At 41.3% G+C, this 23,551-nt stretch overlaps 1 protein-coding gene across 1 annotated transcript in view; it reads left to right on the forward strand.

The window, feature by feature from the left end:
* Positions 1–23,551, forward strand: part of SLC14A2 (solute carrier family 14 member 2) — a 237,694-nt gene that overhangs the window by 202,618 nt on the left and 11,525 nt on the right. Inside the window, exons 12-18 of the mRNA XM_023586396.2 lie at positions 613–695; positions 1,430–1,589; positions 2,278–2,467; positions 3,403–3,531; positions 4,419–4,611; positions 7,409–7,556; positions 8,203–8,337. Of these exons, the coding sequence (XP_023442164.1) occupies positions 613–695; positions 1,430–1,589; positions 2,278–2,467; positions 3,403–3,531; positions 4,419–4,611; positions 7,409–7,556; positions 8,203–8,337 (1,038 nt within the window). The remainder of the gene's footprint in view (positions 1–612; positions 696–1,429; positions 1,590–2,277; positions 2,468–3,402; positions 3,532–4,418; positions 4,612–7,408; positions 7,557–8,202; positions 8,338–23,551) is intronic.

The raw sequence follows: 23,551 nt of genomic DNA on the forward strand, positions 1-23,551 counted from the left end.
GAATTACAAGAATATGCTAAAATCTGCTTGGAAGGGCTTCAGATATCATTTGTCCTAATCAATTCCAACCAGCAGTTGCTGCTAAAATACCTGAAATCCAGAGACACACACACCCGCATAACAAAACTAAACAGCCCGTGCGTATCCATCCAGCTGGAGAGGGTCAAATGCAAATTCAAATACAGATTTTGCACTACTCAGGCAGCCTAATACTTTATGAAAAGGAGTCAAGGACATCGGTGAAGATCAGATTCTTTCTTTGTTCTGCATGTGGTATAGGAGAAAAAGCCCTGGATTCGGGGTTCGTGGGCAACTCACTGGCCCTCTGGACTGTTGCTCAGGAGTCAGTACTTCCTAACTAAGGGAAGGTGGAGCCTGTGAGCCCTGAGGCTCCCTACATGTGAGGATGTGCATTTTTTTTCCCAAAAAGAGGGCCCAAAGGGTTCCATGACCAATAAAAGAAAGAAGGCTCTGCAAGTCTCCATGGTTCTGTGCTTCCTCAAGTGAAATGGGAAATACTAAATATTCCGATTGAGGCTTGCAAGAAAATAGCTGCTGAGATGCCTGCGTAGAGGTGTCCTCATTGACAGTGCCCTTTTCTTCCAATTCCAGTGTTTGGAAAAGGCGAGTCCCAGGAGAGACAAACCAAAGACCCCTTTCCTTATCAATACCGAAAGCCCACACTTGAGCTGCTTGTGAGTATTGAATGGCCCAAATCAGGGGCAGCACCTAGAAGCCGAAAAGCCTACAGCAGATTAGGGAGCCAAAGTCCCTAAAAGACATTCTCTCACATAGATAACTTTTCTTGAATTCATATTTTCAGGAAAGTAATTACCTGGGATAAAAATGTCTATTTTTCACAGTTTATTTTGTGAAGTTTCGTATTCCTTTTATTTCAAGTATTATCGGCCTTCTTTTAAATCCACCATTTGAGCATTTAGAAAATAAGCTTGTGTGAATTTTCAAAAACAGAATCTTTACATGTTCGATTTCATACCTCCATACTTATGTACAGAAAAATGTTGAGAACTAGACATGTGGGAAGAGGGGATAATTTCTTCTGGAAGGAATGTAATATAGAGGAAGTGATGGTTTTTTTAAAAAGAATCTAAAAATCTGTGGTTAAATCTCAATTCTACTGTTTGATCTTGATCTTTGCAAATGAGAACCTCTCCATTCCTGAGTCTTCATCCACAGAATGGGATGTAATACAATATTCTACACCCATGTTAACTGAGGTCTTAGGTCCAATTCAATACATGGGTCAAGAAAATCAAAAGGTATTCTAATCCACAGGGAAATGATCAAACAGCAATTCCCAATACCAAATGAAAAGCTTAGCTTGGTCCCTGAGCTGATGAATGTCCACTTCTCAGTGTGAGAGCCACAGAATGTAGGAGCTTCTTGCCTGTCTTTTGTGCCTGAACAGGATCTGGACACCATGGAGGAGAGCTCTGAGATAAAGGTGGAAGAAAGCATTTCTAAGCCTTCCTGGATCCAGAGTTCCATGGCTGCCAGTGGGAAAAGGGTCAGAAAAGCCCTCAGTTACATCACAGGGGAGATGAAGGAATGTGGAGAGGGACTTAAAGGTAAACCTCTGACCCTGCATCTAAAAAGGCCACCACCTCCAGTCATCCCCCAGGAAGCACAGTGCCACTATTCTCTACGGACTAGACTGAGGTCTGCTTCTGTGGTCCTTCTGAGAAGGTGGGAGTTCTGTTTTTGTAACAGACTTACAGTCTGTTGGGATGTAAGTGCCAATACATTTAAAGTGTAAGCTCTCATTTCTAAACACAACAGTTATGCTCTCTAAATATCCCATCAGAGAGTGTTGGTGGACATGTTTTAGCACTGGGATTCTAGAGCCACGGAAGAATCGTGTCTACTATTCCAATGGGTTCTCTTTAGCAATCTCCCCAGACCTCGGGTCATGAATTTGACACCTTTCATGCAGCAAGAGAGTTTCCTTTCTAGAACAGTCTTCTTGAAAATTCATGGCATTATCACAGGGGTTATGAAGAGCTGAGGGTCCTCCATCCCCACTGCTAGAAAAACAACCTGGAGGCCACGACCAGCTGGCAAAGGGTGTGAGGAGTAATTTGGGTCCTCAAATGCCCTCTCAGTTCCTTGTTTATGCTCTTCCATGGTGGTTAACAACAGGCTCCTGCAAATGCACTTTGGTATGGAGATTCCCTCCCCCCTTCCGCCCACTTCCTTGGGCCTAGCCCAGAGAGAGCCCACTGAGAACATGCTGACTTCCCATCCTACCCGTTTCAGACAAATCTCCAGTGTTCCAGTTTCTTGACTGGATCCTCCGTGGTACATCTCAGGTGATGTTTGTGAACAACCCCCTCAGTGGCATCCTCATCGTCGCTGGCCTCTTCATCCAGAACCCCTGGTGGGCCATCTCAGGCTGCTTGGCAACCATCGTTTCCACTTTGACAGCCCTCATCCTGAGTCAGGACAAGTAAGTTCCCACAGCCAAGGAGCCCCAAAAACCTACAGTCCAAGCATAGGTCCATGGAGTCTCTCCCTGTGGAGACAGTACTCTACCTTCCCACCCCCAGCTCTACTTGTTTCCCAGCTCCCCTTAAAATAAGGACACTGGTAACTAAAACGGACTATTGCCTCTGATGATTATTTATTTTTATTGTGGAACCATATTTATATACAAGTTGCCACTTTATTTTTTAGTGTACACTTCTGTGGTATTAATTACCTTCACAATGCTGTGCTTCCATCACTACCATCCATTTCCAAAATTCTTCATCACCCAATATAGAAACTCTACCCACTAAGTGATAACTCCCCATTCTCCCTCCTCCAGCCCCAGGTAACCTCCAATCTTCTTTCTCCATGAATTTGCCCATTCTTTATATTTTACGTCAGTGGAATCTTACAATATTTGTCCTTTTGTGTCTGACTTATTTCACTCAGCATAATATTTTCAAGGCCATCCACGTTGTAACAGAGATGAGTGCTTCATTCCTCCCCTGTGTGTGTACCCCACAACTTGTTCCCCCAATCCTCTGTTCATGGACACCTTGGGGTGCTTCTGCCTTTTGGCTGTTGTGATTAATGCTGTTGTGAACATCAATAGACAAGTGCCTGAGTCCCTGCTTTCGATTCTTTTGAGTATATACCTAAGAGGGGAATTGCTGGATCGTATGGTAATTGTAAGTTTAACTTTCTGAGGAACCATCCTTCTCCTGATGATTATTAATAGTGACCCACTCTCTAGGGAGACAGAAAGGGCTACTCTCTTCCCTCCCCCTTCCCAGAGGGGGTGTGTTTAAAGGTGTGGTCAGGCCCCAATTGAGGAAACTGATTCAGAAGGAAAAGTGAGAGGCAGTGGGCCTCTACATTAGTCCCCGCCACCAGCCCACGCCCCTCCTCCCCCAGGTCCGCCATTGCCGCTGGGCTCCACGGCTATAACGGGGTGCTGGTGGGACTGCTCCTGGCCGTGTTCTCCAACAAAGGTGACTACTACTGGTGGCTTTTGCTCCCTGTCATCGTTACATCCATGTCTTGGTAAGTTTGCTACTGGGGATCTGGGTTCACATCAAGGGCCACCAATATTTGTATCCAACCCTGTGACTGTCATTCATGATAGATCTGCCCAAACTTGAGAAAGTGACACTGTTAGCCTTGTGCACCAGAAAGGTGCAGATAATCACCAACATTTCACAGTGCCAGGTGCTGAGCTAGGTGATTGACATGCAGCTACCGTCCTTTACTTTCCTGTTTTTAAGAGCAAAAAGGGCCATTTCTGGTCCCACCCTACCAGAGCACAGAGAAAGAGACTGGTGCCCACCTAGACTAAGAGCCTCATGCCACAAGGTCCCCTCAGTTTCTGGAAGTCTTCCAGAGTCTCCTTCCACATCCCATACAGTTTATCCCTATCCTTGAGACCCCTGACCAGAGTGAGACAACCTCCCAGTATAGGTGAAGGACCCTCAGGGCCCCAGAGCCCAGTTCTCTCTTACCTCCAGAAAACCAGGGCACTCTGACCTCAAGGCCCCATGTGCTCATCCACTCCTTAAGTGTTATTTGAGTGGACAAATGAATGAATGAATGAATGGGATTCCCTTCTCCTGCCCCAACCTGCCCGCACTCCTCAAGTCTGTGGATAAATCTATATGATTTCGAGGAAGTTCTGTGTCTTCCTGACTTTTCCTAGAGAGCCTTCCTGAATTTGACTCTGGGCATCCTCACCCCATCGCTGTGCCTGGCCCAGAGAAGAGGCCAAGGGAAAGGCCAGTTTAGAGCCACTTAGGCTAGGTAGGGTACCCTGCAGGCTGCTTTTTCCCAGGAAGGACCAGCAAGCCCCTCTGTCCCGCTCAGCCTGTCTTGACTGCCCCTCTCACATCAGGGCCAGGCGGCTTCTTGAACAGCATCTCTTGTGCTCCTGCCATCAGCCCCATCCTCTCCAGTGCCCTGAGCACCATCCTCAGCAAGTGGGACCTCCCGGTCTTCACACTGCCCTTCAACATCGCCGTGACCTTGTACCTGGCAGCCACAGGCCACTACAATCTCTTCTTCCCCACGACACTGCTGCAGCCTGCATCCTCTGTGCCCAACATCACCTGGTCGGAGATCCAAGTGCCTTTGGTAAGTGTCACGGAAGGCGGAAGGGGGACAGCATCTGTCCAAACCTGATGCTAACGGGGCAAACAGTTATTTTGCACATTAGAAATATCACAAGAAATAATGAACAATCAAAACAATGCGAAGCCCTCTACATACAGCATCTCATGAGCTACCATCCTTTTCTTTGCTGAAAGGGCCCTTTCTAGTTCCACCCTGCCAAGCACAGAAGAAGAAGCAGAGGCCAGGTGAAGAGACCTGCCTAAGATGACCCTGCTAGATAGTAAGGAGTAAAGTAGACAAGAGCTCGGACCTGCTGCTTTGATACCTGGACCCTTTCGTTTTCCTTTCTTTCTTAGAGTCTTTTACTACAGTTTCAAGAAGCTTACGATGAGCACTTACTTTCATTCAATCACATTGAATAATTAAAGACATACACATCACCCTACCATCCCACGGAAGTTGGTTCCATTCAGTCTCAGGCATGCTCACATTTTAAAGCCTTTTAAATGGGTGTTCCTTTATTAAGAAAGATATACAAAAGAATTTTAAAGTCTTTTACATGCATCCTGTATATAATGCTGATTTCTGGAAGTCTGCCGGGATCAATAAGGAGCTCCCTATAAGCATTAGATCACCATGGAGAAGAGGGCCTGTCAGCCTCCTCATCTAAACAGATACATAGTCTTAACTTCCCTTACCCTCAAGGGGCCAGGTGCTCGCTTGCTCTGAAACTGTTGTTGGTTATTCATCATCTAACCACAAGGCACACGAACTTCCTGAAAGAACTTTCTCTCAGAAATAATGCTGCGTAGTTTCTCCTAGAATTCTGTAGCAGACAAGAGCCTGGCGGCATAGAAAGATCCTTTTGCACTAAGAAACGTCGTTATTTAGAAAGAGAAATACTGGTATAAGTCCTTTCCTCATGGATCTTTTTAGATTTTGTTTTGCGTTTTTTGGTGAGGACCAAACCCCACACAAGAAAAGAATGAAAAGCTGCCGCTCCACACTGGCAGTTCAGCCCCTGAGCTTTCTACCCATGGTGCTTCCCAAGCCACACATTTTTGAGGCAAGATTACTCTAATTGGTGTGCTTGGCAAGAGGATGTTAGAATAGGTGATTCTGAGATATTTTGCCTTCTGAGTGCTACATTATCAAATTAAAAAGGTATTTGGGAATCTTGCAAAAATGTAAAAAATAAAATATTTGGGAATTCTTTAAAAAAACACTTTAGAAGTCCATAATCCAAGGGGAAAGCAGGAAAGGAAAAATAATATTTTGGTGGTTTTCCTTTCAGAAATAACTTTCTGGCCAATTAAATAGGTCATGGTAAGATTGACCATGTTTTAGGGAGTGGATGTAGCTCAAGTAGTTGAGTGCCTGCTTCCCATGTACCAAGTCCTGGGTTCAATCCCTGGTACCTCCTAGATAGATAGATAGATAGATAGATAGATAGATAGATAGATAGATAGATAGATAGATAGATAGATAGATAGATAGATGATAGATAGATAGATAGATAGATAGATAGATAGATAGATAGATAGATAGATAGATATGTTTTGTCCTTTTTGACTATTATCATTAAAGCCTTGAGATGCAGGGACACAAGTGATGAATATCAGAGAGAGGGTCTAAGTCTCCCAGTGATTTTGAACGCTCATGTGTTCATCTGCTCTTGTGACCTCAGCAGAGTCCCCTGCCATTTCTGCTGCCTTGTGTAAAATCTCCGGCTTGCCCCACCTGCCCCCAGTGTGCTGGGCCAGGGCGCCCTTCCTCTTCTCTGCCTTGGGCAAAGGGATACTGCGCCCCAAGGGCTGGTCCCTAGGCCAACCCACAGGCTCCTGCAACATCTGCTGTCTCTACACATGTTAACTTGGGGTGTAGCCCTTGAGCTACAAAATATCCCTCCCCTGACATCCCCAGCAAGGGAAGCGGAGCTGAAAGAAGAGCTGGCTTGCCAATACACACACGTGCTCATGCCAGGACTCTGCCTCTCCTTAGCCTACTACCCAAGAAAGAGGTGAGCCCCAGTGCACCCCAACACGGCCCAGAGCCTCATCTTCTAGGTACTTTTCCAGCTGAACAGCCCCAGTCCCTGTCTCCAGGGAAGCTGTGTTCCCAGGAGCCATCAATCACACTCTTTGCCCAAACTGTAGAGCACATGTAAGCGCCCATGAGGAATCGGGTCCTGGGCTCCTCACACCAGTTCTCATCCAGCAGGCACCTGTGCTCCCCCCAAGATACACGGCAGCCAGACCATCAAGCAGTGCGCTAGTGGGGTTTACCAATCCGAAGGGCAGGTGCGGAGCCCTCCTGCTTCTCAGGGGCTCTACTGTGGATGCGAAGCCAGTTTCCAGTCTTCCCTCCAGACCCGGCTAATGTCACCACACCCAGACGTGGAGTTCTTAGAAACACAAAGGACCACCCTTCCATCTGTTTGGACTCCTAATCATCTTTCATTAACTAGTTGTTTTTTAAAATGGTTTTTCAACCCCAACTTTGAAACTCTATTACTTCTCTAGTGAATACCACCTTAATTTGAAAGGTTTCAGATTTTCTTCACAGGGGGGATGAGACTTTTCTTACACTCATATTTCTAAATAAAGAAACAGCATGCTAACCCTTCGATGTTCTAAGAACTCAAGAATAAGATAAAGTTCAAGTTCCTTTTAGAGTTAACCTATTAGAATGAAAAATACCTTGGAAACCTGTTGCAAAGCATTAAATATGAAGGGTTTGGTGCCAAATCTTTTGCAGCCACAGGAAAAGTCATCTCTTTTTTCTCCAAACTGAGCATGTGATTCTGTCATACCTACAGCTTTTGAGAGCCATCCCTGTTGGGATCGGCCAAGTGTACGGCTGTGATAATCCTTGGACCGGAGGCATTTTCCTCATAGCATTGTTCATATCCTCACCTCTTATTTGCTTGCATGCAGCAATTGGATCCACCATGGGGATACTAGCAGGTTAGTGTCACCACATCTCCCTTGTTAATGGGCTATAAGGATGTTTGTACCTGGGACCAGCTCTGAGCAAATTGGTTACATGTGTCCTCAATGCTCCATCTGCTGATTCCTATAAACTTTACCTCCCTCCACTGTATCCTATTGCTCCACTTTTGGAGTGAGTGCTCTCATGCTACTCTAAGCAAAAGCTGCCCTCAAAAGAGACTCTAGTATTAGTCCTTCACACCGTAGTATAAATTTAAAGTTTGTGGGTTTTTTTTTTTCTTCCAGGCATATTTATATTTTAAATTATCTCTAATGATAACAAGAAGGATGTGTTCTCTGTTAGAGGATATTAAGATATCAGCGGAGAAGACGTTCTTTTTTTTTTGGCAGGCAGAGGACCTTCCCTGTGCTGTTTAAATCAGACTTCAGAGTCCTTGTTCAAATGGGCTTCTTCACTTACCCTAGCTTAACCACTAGCACACATTTGGCTCCATGGCGGTGGGATTCCTCTAGATGTTTTCTCACCAAATAAAATATAAATACCTAAGAAAACAGCTGGTTCTGGGCTTTGAGGATTGTGGTGGGTCAGCCCAGGGGTTCAAGGCCAGCAGGTGAAGCCCGGAGACACCCATCTCAAACCTGCCCCTGCCTTCTCTCGCAGCTCTCACGCTTGCCACGCCCTTTGACTCCATCTACTTCGGCCTGTGTGGTTTCAACAGCACTCTGGCCTGCATTGCCATAGGAGGCATGTTCTACTGCATCACTTGGCAGACACACATCCTCGCCATCACCTGCGGTAGGTGCCACACGTGCATTTCCCCTTCAACCCCAAACCACGTCTGTGCCCATCCCCACAAGGAAACCCACCCTGTGAAAATTCTCCTGGTCCCCAAAAGAGAAATTAGAGGAACTGTTGCTTGCTTTATACACTGATTTTGTCTAAAACTTTTTTTGTAATGGTTACTTAGTGATTAATTTATTGAAAACTATCTTCGCTGAGCACGAAGCCTTCAGACGCAGGATGACAAAGGTTTTTGGTCATAGTAGTTGGTAATAGTTGTTCACAGCTGTCTCTCATAATTGCTGCTTTGCCCACTGCTGGGGAGAGCCCACTAGCAGAGCAACTCTTATGCAAATATAACCTTGTTTATGGACCTGGGGGCTCTATAAACACAGCCATTATCTTTAAGCAGTGAAACACTGACCTTAAGCCCTTCAAATGAGCCCTCTTGGTTACATATTTGTTCAGAGCCTCAGGAAAGGAGACTGTTTACAACAATTTGGAATATGTATATATTCTGGTGCTTGAAAATCTTATTTTTTGTTAGAGAAGTTATAGGTTTACAGAAAATCATGCTTAAAATACAGAATTCCTATATAGCATGCTATTATTAACACCTTGCATTGGTGTGGTATATTTGTTACAATTCAGGAAAGAATGTTTTTATAATTGTACTATTAACTCTAATCCATCTTTTATAATAGTGTTCACTGTTTGTATTGTACAATCCTATGTGTTTTTTTCCATTTTTATTCCGACATATATTCAACCAAAATTTACCTTTTCAACCACATTCACGTATATAATTTAGCGCATCAATTAAGTTCACAATGTTGTACTGCCATCCACACCATTCCATACAAAAACATTACAATCAAGCCAAATAAAATTGAGCCATTTGAGCATTAACTGCTCATTTCCTACCCCTACTCCTACCCCACCTGCTGGTAATCTAGATTATAGATTCTGACTCTAAGAGTCTGCTTATTCTAATTATTTCTTATGATTGAGGTCACACAATATTTGTCCTTCTGTGTCCGACTTATTTCATTCAACATGATGCTTCAAGGTTTGCCCATGTTGTCACAAGCATCAGAACTTCATTCTGTTTATAGCTGTATATGTATATATCACATTTTATTTATCCTTTCATCAGTTGAACACTTGGGTTGCTTCCATCTTTTGACAAATTTGAATAATGCTGCTATGAACATTGATGAGCAAATACCTGTATGAGTCTCTGTTTTCATATCTTTCTGATATATACCTAGAAGTAATATTGCTGGGTCATGAAGTAATTCTATACTTAACTTTGTGAGGAACCACAAAACTGACTTCCACAGTGGCTGCAACATTTTACCTCCCCACCAACAATGAATGAGTGTTCCTGTTTTTCTGCATCCTTTCCAAAATGGGAATTTTCCATTCTTTTAATAGTATCCATTCTACTGGATGTGAAATAGCATCTCACTGGGGTTTTGTTTTGCATATCCATAAGAGCAAGTGATGTTGAGCATCTTTACATGGGCTTTTTAACCATTTGTATATCTTCTTTGGAGAAATGTCTATTTCAAGTCTTTGCTCATTTCTTAATTGGGTTGTCTTTTTACTGTTGAGTTGTAGGATTTCCTTATATATTCTGGATATTAAAACCCTATTAGATATGTGGTTTCTACATTCCATTTATCTATTTTTTCTTTTGTTGCTTGTGTTGTGGGTGTAAGGTTTAAGAGACCCCCACCTGCTATAATGTCTGTAGATGTTTCTCTACATTATCTTTTAAGAGTTTTATAGTCCTGGCTTTTATGTTTAGGTCTTTGATACATTTTTTTAAAAAATATTTTTATTTATTTCTCCCCCCGCCCCCACTTCCCCCATTGTCTGCTCTCTGCGTCCATTCACTGTGTGTTCTTCCATGTCTGCTTGTATTTGTTGGAGATTTGGACCCAAAGTGTATCGGGAATGAAAGAAAGAGAAAAAGAAGAGTGAAAGAAAGAGAAAGAAAGAAAGAACAAGAGAGCTGGGATCAGGGGGTCTGTGAGTAGAGACTTATCAGACAACTTTATTGTTTACAAGGGGCTCTATATATACCCCAGGCTACGTTACAACAAGCAGCAACAAGCAGTTAACTATTAGCATTACTAAGGACCTCTAAGGAACTTAAAAAATCTTATCTCAAGATACAAAGTCTAAGTGTTCTATTTACTACAAAAGATATGTGCTCATCTTTTCTTTTCAGCCTTTAACAGCTTCATCCCATTTGTCCAGAACTCTTAATTATCACATTCCTTAGGTTGCAAGCGTAGCCATGGAGACAGCACATCTCTCCTTGTGAGGCCACTGTGCCTCAGTTTCCAACAGTTTTCTCATTAGGTGGCTCTGGGAACCAGTCCTGTGACCTTTCAGAGTGGGAGAGAGGCAATTACTCTCTTGCACCACCTCAGCTCCCTGTTCTGCTACATCTTCATATTTTCTCTCCTCTGTGTCTCTTATTGCATTATCTTGCTGCGCCACCTCTCCACATTGGCTGGCACTCCTGTGTGGGGCAGCTTTTCCGCACTGGGTGGCATTCCTGTGCAGGGCAGCATTTCCACATGGGTCAGCTCCATGTGGGCCAGTTTGCCTCTTGGGCCAGCTTGCTCTCACCAGGAGGCCCTGGGCATTGAACCCTGGACCTCCTATAGGGTAGACAGGAGCCCAATTGGTTGAGCCACATCTGTTTTCCCTCTGATCCATTTTGAGTTGATTCTTGTGTAGGGTGTGAGATGGGGGGGTCCTCTGTCATTCCGTTGGTTATGGATATCCAGATCTACCAGCACCATTTGTTGAAGAGACTGCTCTGTCCCAGAAAAGTATACTTGGTTGGCTTATCAAAAATCAGTTGACCATAGAGGTGAGGGTCTATTTCTGAACTCTCAGTTAGATTTCATTGATCAATATATCTATCTTTATCCCAATACCATGCTGTTTTGATCTTTATAATACACTTTATAATAGCTTTATAATATACTTCAAGGTCAGGAAGTATGAGTCCTCTGACTTCACTTTTTTTTATTAGTCAGTTTTTGGGTTTTTGCTACCCCTTTCCCTTCCACATAAATTTGGTAATTGACTTTTCTATTTCTGTAAACTAGGCTATTAAAAGTTTCATTGGTATTGCATTGAGCCTATAAATCAATTTCGGTACTACTGACATCTTCACAATGTTTAGTCTTTCAATCCATGAACACAGAATGTCCTCCATTTGTTTAGGTCTTCTTTGATTTCTTTTAGCAATGTTTTATAGTATTCTGAATACAAATCCTTTACTTTCCTGGTGAAATTAGTTTCAAGATATTTGAGTCTTATTTTGCTATTCTAAATGGAATTTTTTTCATGATTTCCTCCTCAGCTTGCTCATTACTAGTATATAGAAATACCACTGATTTTTGCATGTTGATCTTGTATCTTGCCACTTTGCTGAACTCATTTATTAGGTCTAATAGATTTGTTGTAGATAATTTGGGGTTTTCTAAATATAGGATCATGCCATCTACAAATAGTGAGAATTTTGCTTCCTCTTTTCCAATTTGGATTCCTTTTATTTATTATTTACTTATTTTACCTAATTGCTCTAGCCAGAAACAGCAAAATGTTGAATAGTACTGGTGACAGTGGGCATCCTTGTCTTGTTCCTGATCTTAAAGCAAAAGTATTCAACCTCTCACCATTAAGTATGATGTTGATTTTGGGGTTTTCATATATGCCCTTTATTACGTTGAGAAACTTTCCTTCTATACCTATCAAAGTGTTTTTATCAAGGAAGGATGCTGAATTTTATCAAATGCCTATTCTGCATAAATCAAGATGATTATGTGTTTTATTTCCTTCAGTTTTTTAATATGGTGTATTACATTAATTGATTTTCTTATGTTGAATCATCCTTGCATACCAGAAATAAATCCCACTTGATCTTGGTGTTTAATTCGTTTAATATGCTGTTGGAATTCTTCTAATATGCAAGTATTTTGTTGAGAATATTTGCATCTACATCCATTACAGATATTGGTCTGTCATTTTCTTGTAGTATCTTTGTCTGGCTTTGGTATTAGGGTAATGTTTGCTTCATTAAATGTGTTGGGTAATTTTCCTTCTTTCCAATTTTTTGAAAGAGTGTAAATAGGATTGGTATTAATTCTTCTCAAAATGTTTGGTAGAATTCACCTGTGAAGTCATCTGGTCCTGGACTTTTCTCTGTTGCAAAGATTTTTATGACTGATTCAATCTTTTTGCTTGTGATTGGTTTGTTGAGCTCCTGTATTTCTTATAGAGTCAATGTAGGTTTTTTTGTGCATTTCTAGGAACTTGTCCATTTCATCTAGGTTGTCTAATTTGTTGGCATATAGTTTCTCATAATATATTTTTATGATCCTTTTTATTTCTTTGGGGTCAGTTCTACTGTCCCCACTTCATTCCTGATTTTATTTATTTGCAAATTCTTTTTTCCTTTGTCTGCAGTTTTTAAATTTTCTCAAAGAACCAGCTTTTGGTTTTGTTGATTTTCTCTATTGTTTTTTATTGTTGTTGTTATTGTTTTCAATTTCATTTACTTCTGCTCTAATCTTTATTATTTCTTTCCTTCTGCTTGCCTTGGAGTTGGTTTTCTGTTCTTTTTCTAGTTTCTCCAATTGTTAAGTCACATATTTGATTTCTGCTTTTTTTTTTAAGATAGGCATTTAGGGCTATAAATTTCCCTCTCAGCACTGCCTTCACTGTTTCCCATAACTTTTGATAAGTTGTGTTCTCATTTTCATTCATCTTGAGATATCTATTGATATCTCTTGCAATTTCTTCTTTAACTCACTGATTGTTTAGGAACATGTTCTTTAGTCTCCATATATTTGCAAAATTTCCTCTTTTCCACCTGTTATTGATTTCTAGCTTCAATCCATTAAAACCAGAGAAGGTACTTTGTATAATTTATTGGAGCTTTGTTGTGACCCAACATGTGGTCTATCCTGGAGAAAGACCCATGAGCACTTGAGAAGAATGTATAACATGCTGATTTGGGGTACAATATTCTGTATACATCTGTCAGGTCCAGTTTGTTTATCATATTGTTCAATTTTTGTTTTCTTGTTGATTTTCTGTGCAGTTATTCTATCTATTGATGTAAGTAGCATGGTGAAGTCTCCAACTATTATTGCAGAGGAGTCTATTTCTTCTTTCAGTTTTGCCAGAGTTTGCCTCATATATTTTGGGGCACCCTGGTTAGTTACATAGATATTTCTGACTGTTATCCTTCCTGGTGGATTGTCTGTTTTATTAATATATAATGGCTTTCTGCATCTCTTAACACTTTCTTGCATTTGGTCTGTTTTGTCTGGCGCCAGAACAGCTACCCCTGCTCTTTTTTGGTTACTGTTTGATTGAAATATCTTTTTCCAACATTTTATTTTCAGCTTATTTGCATTCTTGGGTCTAAGGTAGACATCCTGTAGACATCATATTGATGGCTCATGTTTTTTCCTTATCTGTTCTTTTAGCCTATATCTTTTGATTGGTGAATTTAATATGTTAACATTCAGTGTTACTACTGAAAAGGCACTACTTCAACCATTTTATCCTTGGCTTTCATATGTCATATCATATTTTTGTCCATGTTTTTGCCTTTTTGGTTACCCTTTGTATTAGTCAGCCAAAGGGGTGCTGATGCAAAATACCAGAAATTGGCTAGTTTTTATAAAGGATATTTGTTTGGGGTAGGAGCTTACAGATACCAGGCCATAAAGCATAAGTTACTTCCCTCACTAAAATCTATGTCCACATGTTAGAGCAAGATGGCTGTCAACATCTGCCAGGGTTCAGGCTTCCTGGGTTCCTTTCTTCCCAGATCTTGCTTCTCTCTTGGCTCAGGTTCCTCTCTTCCTGGGGCTTGCTTCTCTTTCCTCTGTGTGCTTACTTCCCAGGGCTCCAGCTTAAGAATTCCAACATCAAAACTCCAGCATCAAAAAGCCTCCAACTCTGTCCTTTGCCATGCCTTTTATCAACACCCTACTGATGTGGCCCTATCAAAGCCCTAATCATAATTTAATCATGCCCAGGTACAGATCAGTTTACAACCATAATCCAATTTCTATTTTTGAAATTCATAACTATATCAAACTGCTACACCCTTTCTGGTAGTCTTCATTTCTACACTCCTCTCCAAGCCTCTCTTTCTCTTCTCTATTCTTTTCTGGCTACAGAACTCCCTTTAGTTTTTCCTGCAGAGCAGGATTCTTTTTAACAAACTCTTTTAGTTTCTCTTTATCTTTGCATACTTTAAACTCACCATCATATTTGAAGGACAGTTTTATCAGATAAAGAACTCTTTGCTGGCAGTTTTTCTCTTTCAAAATCTTAATTATATCATACTGCTGCCATCACACCTCCATGGTTTCTGAAGAGAAATCTACACTAAGTCTTACTGGGCATCCTTTGTATGTGATGTTTCACTTCTCCCTGCTTTCAGAATTTTTTCTTTATCTTTGGCATTTGATGTTCTGAATATTATGTATCTTGTAATAGGTCTATTTGGATTTATTCTGATTGGAGTACACTGTGCTTCTTGAATATGTATTTTCATGACTTTCATGAGAGTTGGAAAATTTTCAACCATTTCCTCAAATACACTTCCTGCCTCTTTTCCCTTCTCTCTCCTTCTGCAACTCCCATGGCATGCATGTTGGTGTGCTTCATGTTATAGTTCAACTCCCTGAGCCCCTGATCGATTTTTTCCATTCTTTTCTCTCTCTCAGTTCTTCTCTTTTCAATTTCAGCTGTTGTGTCCTGTATGTTGCTGATTCTTTCTTCTATCATTTCAAGTCTGCTGTTGTATACCTCTAATGTGTTTTTTTAAGATTTATTTATTTTTATTTAATTTCTCTCCTCTTCCTCCCCAACACCCCCCCCCACCCACCCACAGTTGTCTGCTCTCTGTGTCCATTCACTGTGTGTTCTTCTTCTTCTGTGACCTCTTCTATCCTTATCAGCGGCACTGGGAATCTGTGTTTCTTTTTTGTTGCATCATCTTGCTGTGTCAGCTCTCCATGTGTGCAGCATCATTCCTGGGCAGGCTGCACTTTCTTTCGCACTGGGTGGCTTTCCTTACTGGGTGCACTCCTTGCACGTGGGGCTTGTCTTTTGTTCTCATAAGCTCTGTTATTTTTCTCAAGTTTGCAAATTCTTCTTTGTGCTTGCCCAGTGTTTTCTTAATATCTTTTATTTCTCTAGCCACCCTGTTTAACTGCTAAGACCAGGTTATGGACCCAATAATGGGGTGCAGGCCACTTTCCAAGGGCCTTGGAGAGGGGGGTAGTAAAGGTGCCAGATTGCCTCTTTTTTTTTAATTAAAGTTAATAGATCACAAGTAATGTTACATTGAAAAACATAAAAAAACAAACATAAGAGGTTCCCATATAACCCACTCCCCATCCCCCACCTCATCACTTTTATAAATTGCATTTTTGAAGATATATACATCACAAAAAAATTACTCATATTAAAAAATATGAGGTTCCTGTATACCCCCCACCTCTCCACCCCCACTCCTTCCACACCAGCAACCTCCCCCATCATTGTGGCACACTCATTACACTCGGTGAACACATTTTGGGGCACTGCTGCTCTACATAGATAATAGTTTACCCTGTAGTTCACACTCTTCCCCAGTACATTCAGTGGGTTATGGCAGGATATTTAAAGTCCAGCATCTGACCCTGCAATATCATTTAGGACAACTCAAAATCCCAAAAATGCCCCCACCTCACATCTCTTCTTCCCTCTCCCTATCCTCAGCAACTACTGCAGCCGCTTTCTCCACCTCGATGCTAAAATTTCTTCTACTACTAGTCACAATAGTTCTATAGTAGAATATCAGTAAATCCACTCTAGTCCATATTTTGTTCCTCCATTCTGTGGACCCTGGGATGGTGCTGTCCTCTCCACCTCTAGATCAAGAGGGACCTTAGATTCTACATGGATGATGGATGCCTCTTATTTATTATTTTTCTCCTTCTCTGCATGCACTTTTATGGTCTGCCAGCAGACGGTACTCTTCAGCACTTCTCTCTTCTCAGATCCCAGATGCTGGGGAGGGGGTTACATTCACCTTAACCTAACCCCATTCAAGTGGGTAGTACAGAATCAGTGTCCCTCAAAGCAGACTATTCAGTGCCAAGCCTCCCAAATTAAACTTTTTTTAAAAGCTTTTTTCTTACCTTGGCCCACTGTACCTTTCCTCCCTCTGCCTCATCTGCAACCAATCCAGGTCAGTAGGGAGGGTGTTTGAGAAGACAGGTTATCTTTAGCTCCCTGCTGACTCTCAGGGCAAACAATGTTGTGGCCTCACCTGGCCTGGAAAGGGTTTGACTGCTGCGATGCCATAAGTTATGTTGCTCCCTCTTCCCTTTCTTGGGGAAGAGGATCCCTGTAACTCAATCATTCCTTAGCCTCTGGCCCATAGCTATCTACTCCAAGGGTGAGTGGATGAGCTCCAGCAGCTGCTGCTATAGCTTTACTCATGGGATCTTTCCAGCCAATTGAGTCTCCTTTCCTTCACCCTTCTCTCTTCTGGGTGGTATCTTGCCTTCCCCTCATGTCCTAAGCCATAGAACAGTTTTCCAGTGTCTGCCTGTCTTCCTGCTATTTTTCTGGGAGAGAAGTGAGTCTTCTGTCTCTCTAATCCTCCTATTTCTTATTCAGCTGTTTCCTAACTCTTATAGGAATTAAAGAGTAGAGTTATATATTGAGAATACAGTACTATTGAGTTTTGCATTTACCCTTTTAGTTACTGTTCTATTCAATCAAAGGGGTGCTGATGCAAAGTATTGAACTCTGTTGGCCTTTATAAAGGGTATTTATTTGGGGTAGAAGTTTACAGTCACATGATCCTGAAGAGTCAAACTCAGGGTGCTGTAAGAGGTACTTTCTCACCCAAACTCATTGGCCATGTGTTGAAGCAAGATGATGGGCAATATCTGTGAGGGTTCAGCCTTGCTCTCCTCTCTTAAGGCTCCATGGGTCCAGCTTCTCCTTTAAAAAAAATTATTTATTTCTCCTCACCCCCTCATTGTTTGCACTTGCTGTGTCTGTTTGTCTTGTTTTTTAGGAGGCACCAGGAACTGAACACAGGACCACCAATGTTGAGAGAGAGGCACCTAATTGCTTAAGCCACCTCCATTCCCTGCTTTTGTTGTGTCTCTCATTGTTTTTCTTCATCTGTCTCTTGTTGCATCACCTTGCCATACCTGTCCATCATGTCAGTTTGCTGTCTTGCTCATCTTCTTTAGGAAGTACCAGGAACCTCCATTTCCTGCTTTGTTGTGTCTCTCATTATGTTCTTCTTCTTGTGTCTCTTGTTGCAACATCTTGTTTCAGCTTGCCATGCCTGCCCATCACTCCAGCTCACTGTCTTCTTTAGGAGGCCCTGGGAACTAAACCAGGGACCTCCCATGTGGTAGACAGGAGCCCAATCACTTGAGCCACATCTACTTCCCTCCAGCTTCTTCTGATCTCAGCTGTAGGCTGGCATAGGGCTAGTTTCTTTCCCTGATGCTCATCTCTTGCTGGGTTCAGTTGCTCTGTTCTCTTCACAAGGTCAGCTGTAAGCTGTCAGGTTCATCTCTTTCCAGACCACAGGATACTCTGTGTATCTTCTCTCTGTGTCTACTTCTGTGTGAGAGTCTGTTTTATCAGCCCACCAAGGGGACTGGGACTCAACTCTAAGTCACACTCTAATGATATGGTTGAATCAAAGCCCTAATCTTAACATAATTTAATCAGGCATCTCAGCTGAATCTAATACAATAAAAGGGTTATCACCTCCAGACAAACAGACCAGTTTACAATCATAATCTATATCTCTTTTTGGAATTCATAAATAATGTCAAACAGGAAGAGCAACTGTTACTACAGATCTTTTTCACACTGTTCCAAGCCACTCTCTCCTGTCCTTTCCTTCACCCTGACAACCCTTTAGTAATTCTTATAGGGAAGATCTTTTGGTGATGAACTCTCTTTTCCTGTTTATATTTGATATTTTAAACTCTCACTCATTTTTGATGGAGAGTTTTACCAGGTGAAGAAATTTTGGCTGGAAGTTTTTCTCTTTCAGTATCTTGAATACATAATACCACTGCCCTCACCTTCATGGTTTCTGATGAGAAATTGACAGTTGGTCTTATTAGGATCCTTGTATGTAGTGAAATGCTTTTCTCTTGCTGCTTTCATAATTCTCTCTTTATATTTAGCATTTGACGTTCAGATTAGTATGTGTCTCAGAGTAGTCCTATTGGGGTTTATCCTGTTTGGAGTATGTTTTGTTTCTTGGACATGTATGTTTCCCATTGGGTTGGGAAATTTTTACATTATTCATTTTCTTTCTGCCCCCTTTTCCTTCTCTTCTCCTGGGATTCCCACAATGTGTTTGTTGATACACTTCATGCTGACACACAACACTCTTAAATTCTGCTTAATTTTTTTCTCTAGCTCTTCTTCTGACTGTATGATTTTGATTGTCCTATCTTCTCATTTGCTGATTCTTTCTTCTGCCTGTTCAAATTTTCTGTTGAATGTTTCAAGTGTATTTTTCATCTCTATTATTGTGCTTTTATCCCAATAATTTGGGATGTTTCTTTTTAAATTTTTTAATTAGAGAAGTTGTAGGTTTATAGAACAATCATGTGGAAAATACAGCATTCATGTATACTTCCCCATATTACTAACACTTTGCATTAGTATAGTACCTTTGTTACAAATGATGAAAGAATATTGTAATTGTACTATTAACTGCAAAGTATAGTTTACATTAGAGTGTGTTTTTCCTATATGCCACCCTATTATTAAAACTTCGCATTATTATGGTGCATTTATTATAATTCACGAGAACATTTTTATAATTGTATTAGTTATAGTCCATCATTTATGATAGTTTTCACTGTTGTACTGTCCTGTGTTTTGCCTTTTAGTTTTTATTCTAATATATATGACCTACAATTTCCCCTTTTAAACACATTAACATATAGAATTCAGTGCTGTTAATTACATTCACAATGTTTTGCTACTTTCACCACCATCCATTTCCAAAACTTTACAATTATCCCAAAGAGGAACCCTGTACTTTATAAGCCTTAACAACCAATTCCTTACCCCCAATCCCACCCCTGCCTACCTAAATGCTAAATTCTAACTCTCAGTTTTCTTATTCTAATTATTTCCTATCAGTGAGATTATACAGATTTTGTCCTTCTGTGTCTGGTTAATTTCATTGAGTATGATGTCTACAAGGTTAATCCATGTTGTTACATGAATCAGACTTCATTCCTTTTTTTTTTTTTTAGGGATTTAATCCCAGGGATTGAATCCAGGACCTTGTACATGGGAAGCAAGTGCCCAACCACTGAGCTACATCTGCTCCTCTGACTGATTCTTTTTATATTTTATTTATGTACAGTCAAAGTCAGTCAATACAAAATCATAAGATATATATATGTATATATTTATATATGTAATACTCTAAGAACCTGTTTGGTAAACATATGAAACAATATTTACTGGTGTAGGGTTAAGGGACATATAAAAAAGTGGGTTCACAGGAGGTTTCACAAAGTTGTTCATTTTCAATTCTAAATTTGCTTGATGAGTAAACAGGCTGTTGGTTTTTTAAATAAAATTTTATTGAAGAATGTTCATTCATGAGCATACATAAACAATAAATGTATAGTAAAATTTGTGAATTTACAAAATAAATATTCATATCATCATAACATGTTCCCATACATCTCCCCACCAACACCTTGCATTGTAGTGAAACATTTGTTACAAATTATGACAAGACCATCATCAAAATATTACTATTAACTATAATCCATATCTTACATTTCCTTTCAATTGACATTTACTTCCACAAACTAGCCCTTTCAACCATTATCACATTTAGAAATCAGCAGTGATAGCTATATTCATTATGCATTATTCTCAACCCTATTCATTTCCACACTTTTACAATTAACCTTATTAAGAATGTTACATACATTAAGCATCATCTCCCATTATCAACACACCTATTTCCTAGTAACCTATATTCTAGAGTTTACATCGCTGAGTTTACTCATCATATTAAGCTCATATTAGACCATACAGTATTTGTCCTTTTGTGTCTGGCTTATTTCACTCAATATAACTTCCTCTAGTTTCATTCACATTACCATATGCATCCCGATTTCATTTCTTCTTACAGCTGAATAGTATGGCATTGTGTGTATATACATATTATGTTTATCTATTCATTGGTTGATGGACATTTGGGCTGGTGTCCCATATTATAGCAATTGTGAATAATGCTGCTATGAATATTGGTGTGCAAATGTCAGTTCATGTCCTTGCCTTTAATTCTTCTAAATATATTCCTAGTAATGGAATTGCTGGATCATACAGCAGTTCTATATTAATCTTGAGGTACTGCCAAACTCTCTTCCACAGAGGCTGCACCATTCTACATTCCCATGAACAATGAAGGCATGTTCCTATTTCTCCACATCTTTTCTAGCACTTGTAATTTTCTGATTTCTTAATAACTGCCTTTCTTTAAGGTGTGGAATGCTATCTCATTGTAATATTTTTTTAGATTTTTCCCCCTCCCCCCCACAGTTGTCTGCTCTCTGTGTCCATTCACTGTGTGTTCTTCTGTGACTGTTTCTGTCCTTATCAGTGGCACCAAGAATCTGTGTTTCTTTTTGTTGCATCATCTTGTTGTGTCAGCTCTCCGTGTGTCCAGTGCCATTCTTGGGCAGGCTGCACTTTCCTTCGCTCTGGGCGGCTCTCTTTATGGGGTGCAGTCCTTGCACTTGGGGGTCCCTTCTGCGGGGAACCCCCTGCATGGCATGGCACTCCTTGTGCACATCAGCACTGCACATGGACCAGCTCCACACGGGTCAAGGAGGCCCAGGGTTTGAACCACGGACCTCCCATGTGGAAGGCGGATGCCCTATCCATTGGGCATTGGGTCCGCTTCCCTGTAATTTTTTTTTAAAGATTTATTTTCTTTCTCTCCCCTTCCCCCCCCCCTCCACCCATTGTCTGCTCTCTGTGTGTTCTTTTTTGTCCACTTGTATTCTCGGCAGCACCAGGAATCTGTGTCTTTTTGGTTGTGTCATCTTGCTGTGTTAGCTCTCCATTTGTGTGGCACCACTCCTGGGCAGGCTGTGCTTTTCTCGCATGGGGCAGCTCAATGCCAGGTGTTACTCCTTGCACGTGGGGCTTCCCTATGCAGGGGACACCCCTGCGTGGCATGGCACTCCTTGCACACAGCAGCATTGCATGTGGGCCAGCTCCCCACACAGGCCAAGAAGCCCTGGGTTTGAACCCTGGACCCCATATGTAGGTAGACGCTCTATCAGTTGAGCCATGTCTGCTTCCCTCATGGTAATTCTGATCTGCATTTCCCTAAAAGCTAGTGATGTTGAGCATTTTTTAATGTGCTTTTAGCCATTCGTAGTTCCTCTTTGGAGAAATGTCTATTCAAATCTTTTGCCCATTTTTAAATTGGGTTGCTTATCTTTTTGTCATTGAGTTGTAAGATATCATGGATATCAAACATGAATATCAAACCCTTGTTGGATATGTGATTTCCAAATATTTTCCCCTATTAATCTATTGAAGAATAAAAGCGTTTAATTTTGAGGGGGTCCCATTTATCTATTTTTTTCTTTCATTGCTCATGCTTTGGGTGTAAGATTTAAGAAACTACACCTACCAAAAGATCTTGAAGATGAAAACTTTCCCTACATTTTCTTCTAGCAGTTTTATAGTTGTAGCTTTTATATTTAGGTCCGTTTTGAGTTAATTTTTGTATAAGGTGTGAGATAGGGGTGCTCTTTCTTTTGGACATGGATATCCAGTTCTCATGGCAACATTTGTTGAATAAACTATTCTGGCCCAGCTGGGAGGGCTTGACAACCTTGTCAAAAATGACTTGGCCATAGATGTGTGGGTCTATTTCTGGGTTCTCAATTTGGTTCCATTTGTTGATCTAACTTTAAATACGATCCTGTTTTTACCACTGTATCATTGTAATATGTCTTTTTTTTTTAAGATTTATTTTATTTATTTCTCTTCCCTCCCCTCCCAATGTCTGCTCTCTCTGTCCATTTGCTGTGTGTTCTTCTGTGTCTGCTTGCATTCTTTTCATGCAGCACCAGGAAACTGTGTTGCTTTGTTTTTCTTGCGTCATCTTGCTGCATCAGCTCTCAGTGTGTACGGCGCCACTCCTGGGCAGGCTGCACTTTTTTTTTCATACAGGGCAGCTCTCCTTGCGGGGCACATTCCTTGCATGTGGGGCACCCCTATGCCAGGGACACCCTTGTGTGACATGGCATTCCTTGTGCGTAGCAGCAATGAACATGGGCCAGCTCACCACATGGGTCAGGAGGCCCTGGGTATCAAATCCTAGACGCTGCATATGGTGGGCAGATGCTCTGTCAGTTGAGCCAGAACTGCTTCCCTATAATATGCTTTAAAGTCAGGAAGTGAGAGTCTTCCAAATTTGTTCTTCCTTTTAAAGATATTTTTGGCTATTCAGGACCCCTTACCCTTCTAAATAAATTTGATATTGCCTTTTCCATTTCTGCAAATAAGACTCTTGGGATTTTTTTTTTCCTCTCCCCTTTCCCCCTCCTGCCCCAGTTGTCTGTTCTCTGTGTCTATTTGCTGCATGTTCTTTGTCCACTTCTGTTGTTGTCAGTGGCACAGGAGTCTGTGTCTCTTTTTGTTGTGTCATCTTGCTGCATCAGCTCTCCATGGGTGCAGCGCCATTCTTGGACAAGCTGTACATTCTTTCACACTGGGCAGCTCTCCTTATGGGGTGCACTTGTTGCGCGCGGGGCTCCCCTATGCAGGGGACACCGCTGTGTGGCACGGCACTCCTTGCACACATCAGCACTGCGCATGGGCCAGCTCCACACAGGTCAAGGAGGCCCGGGGTTTGAACCGTGGATCTCCCATGTGGTAGACGGATGCCCTAACCACTGGGCCAAGTCCGCTTCCCAAGACTCTTGGGATTTTGATTGGGGTTGCATTGAATCTCAAAATCAGTTTAGGTAGCATTTACATCTTAACAATATTTAGTCTTCCAATACATGAATATGGATGTCCTTTCATTTAGTTAGGTCTTCTTTGGTTTCTTTTAGCAATGTTTTGTAGTTTTCTGAAT

This window comes from Dasypus novemcinctus, chromosome 16, assembly GCF_030445035.2.
Source record: "Dasypus novemcinctus isolate mDasNov1 chromosome 16, mDasNov1.1.hap2, whole genome shotgun sequence".
Classification (NCBI taxonomy): Eukaryota; Metazoa; Chordata; class Mammalia; order Cingulata; family Dasypodidae; genus Dasypus; species Dasypus novemcinctus.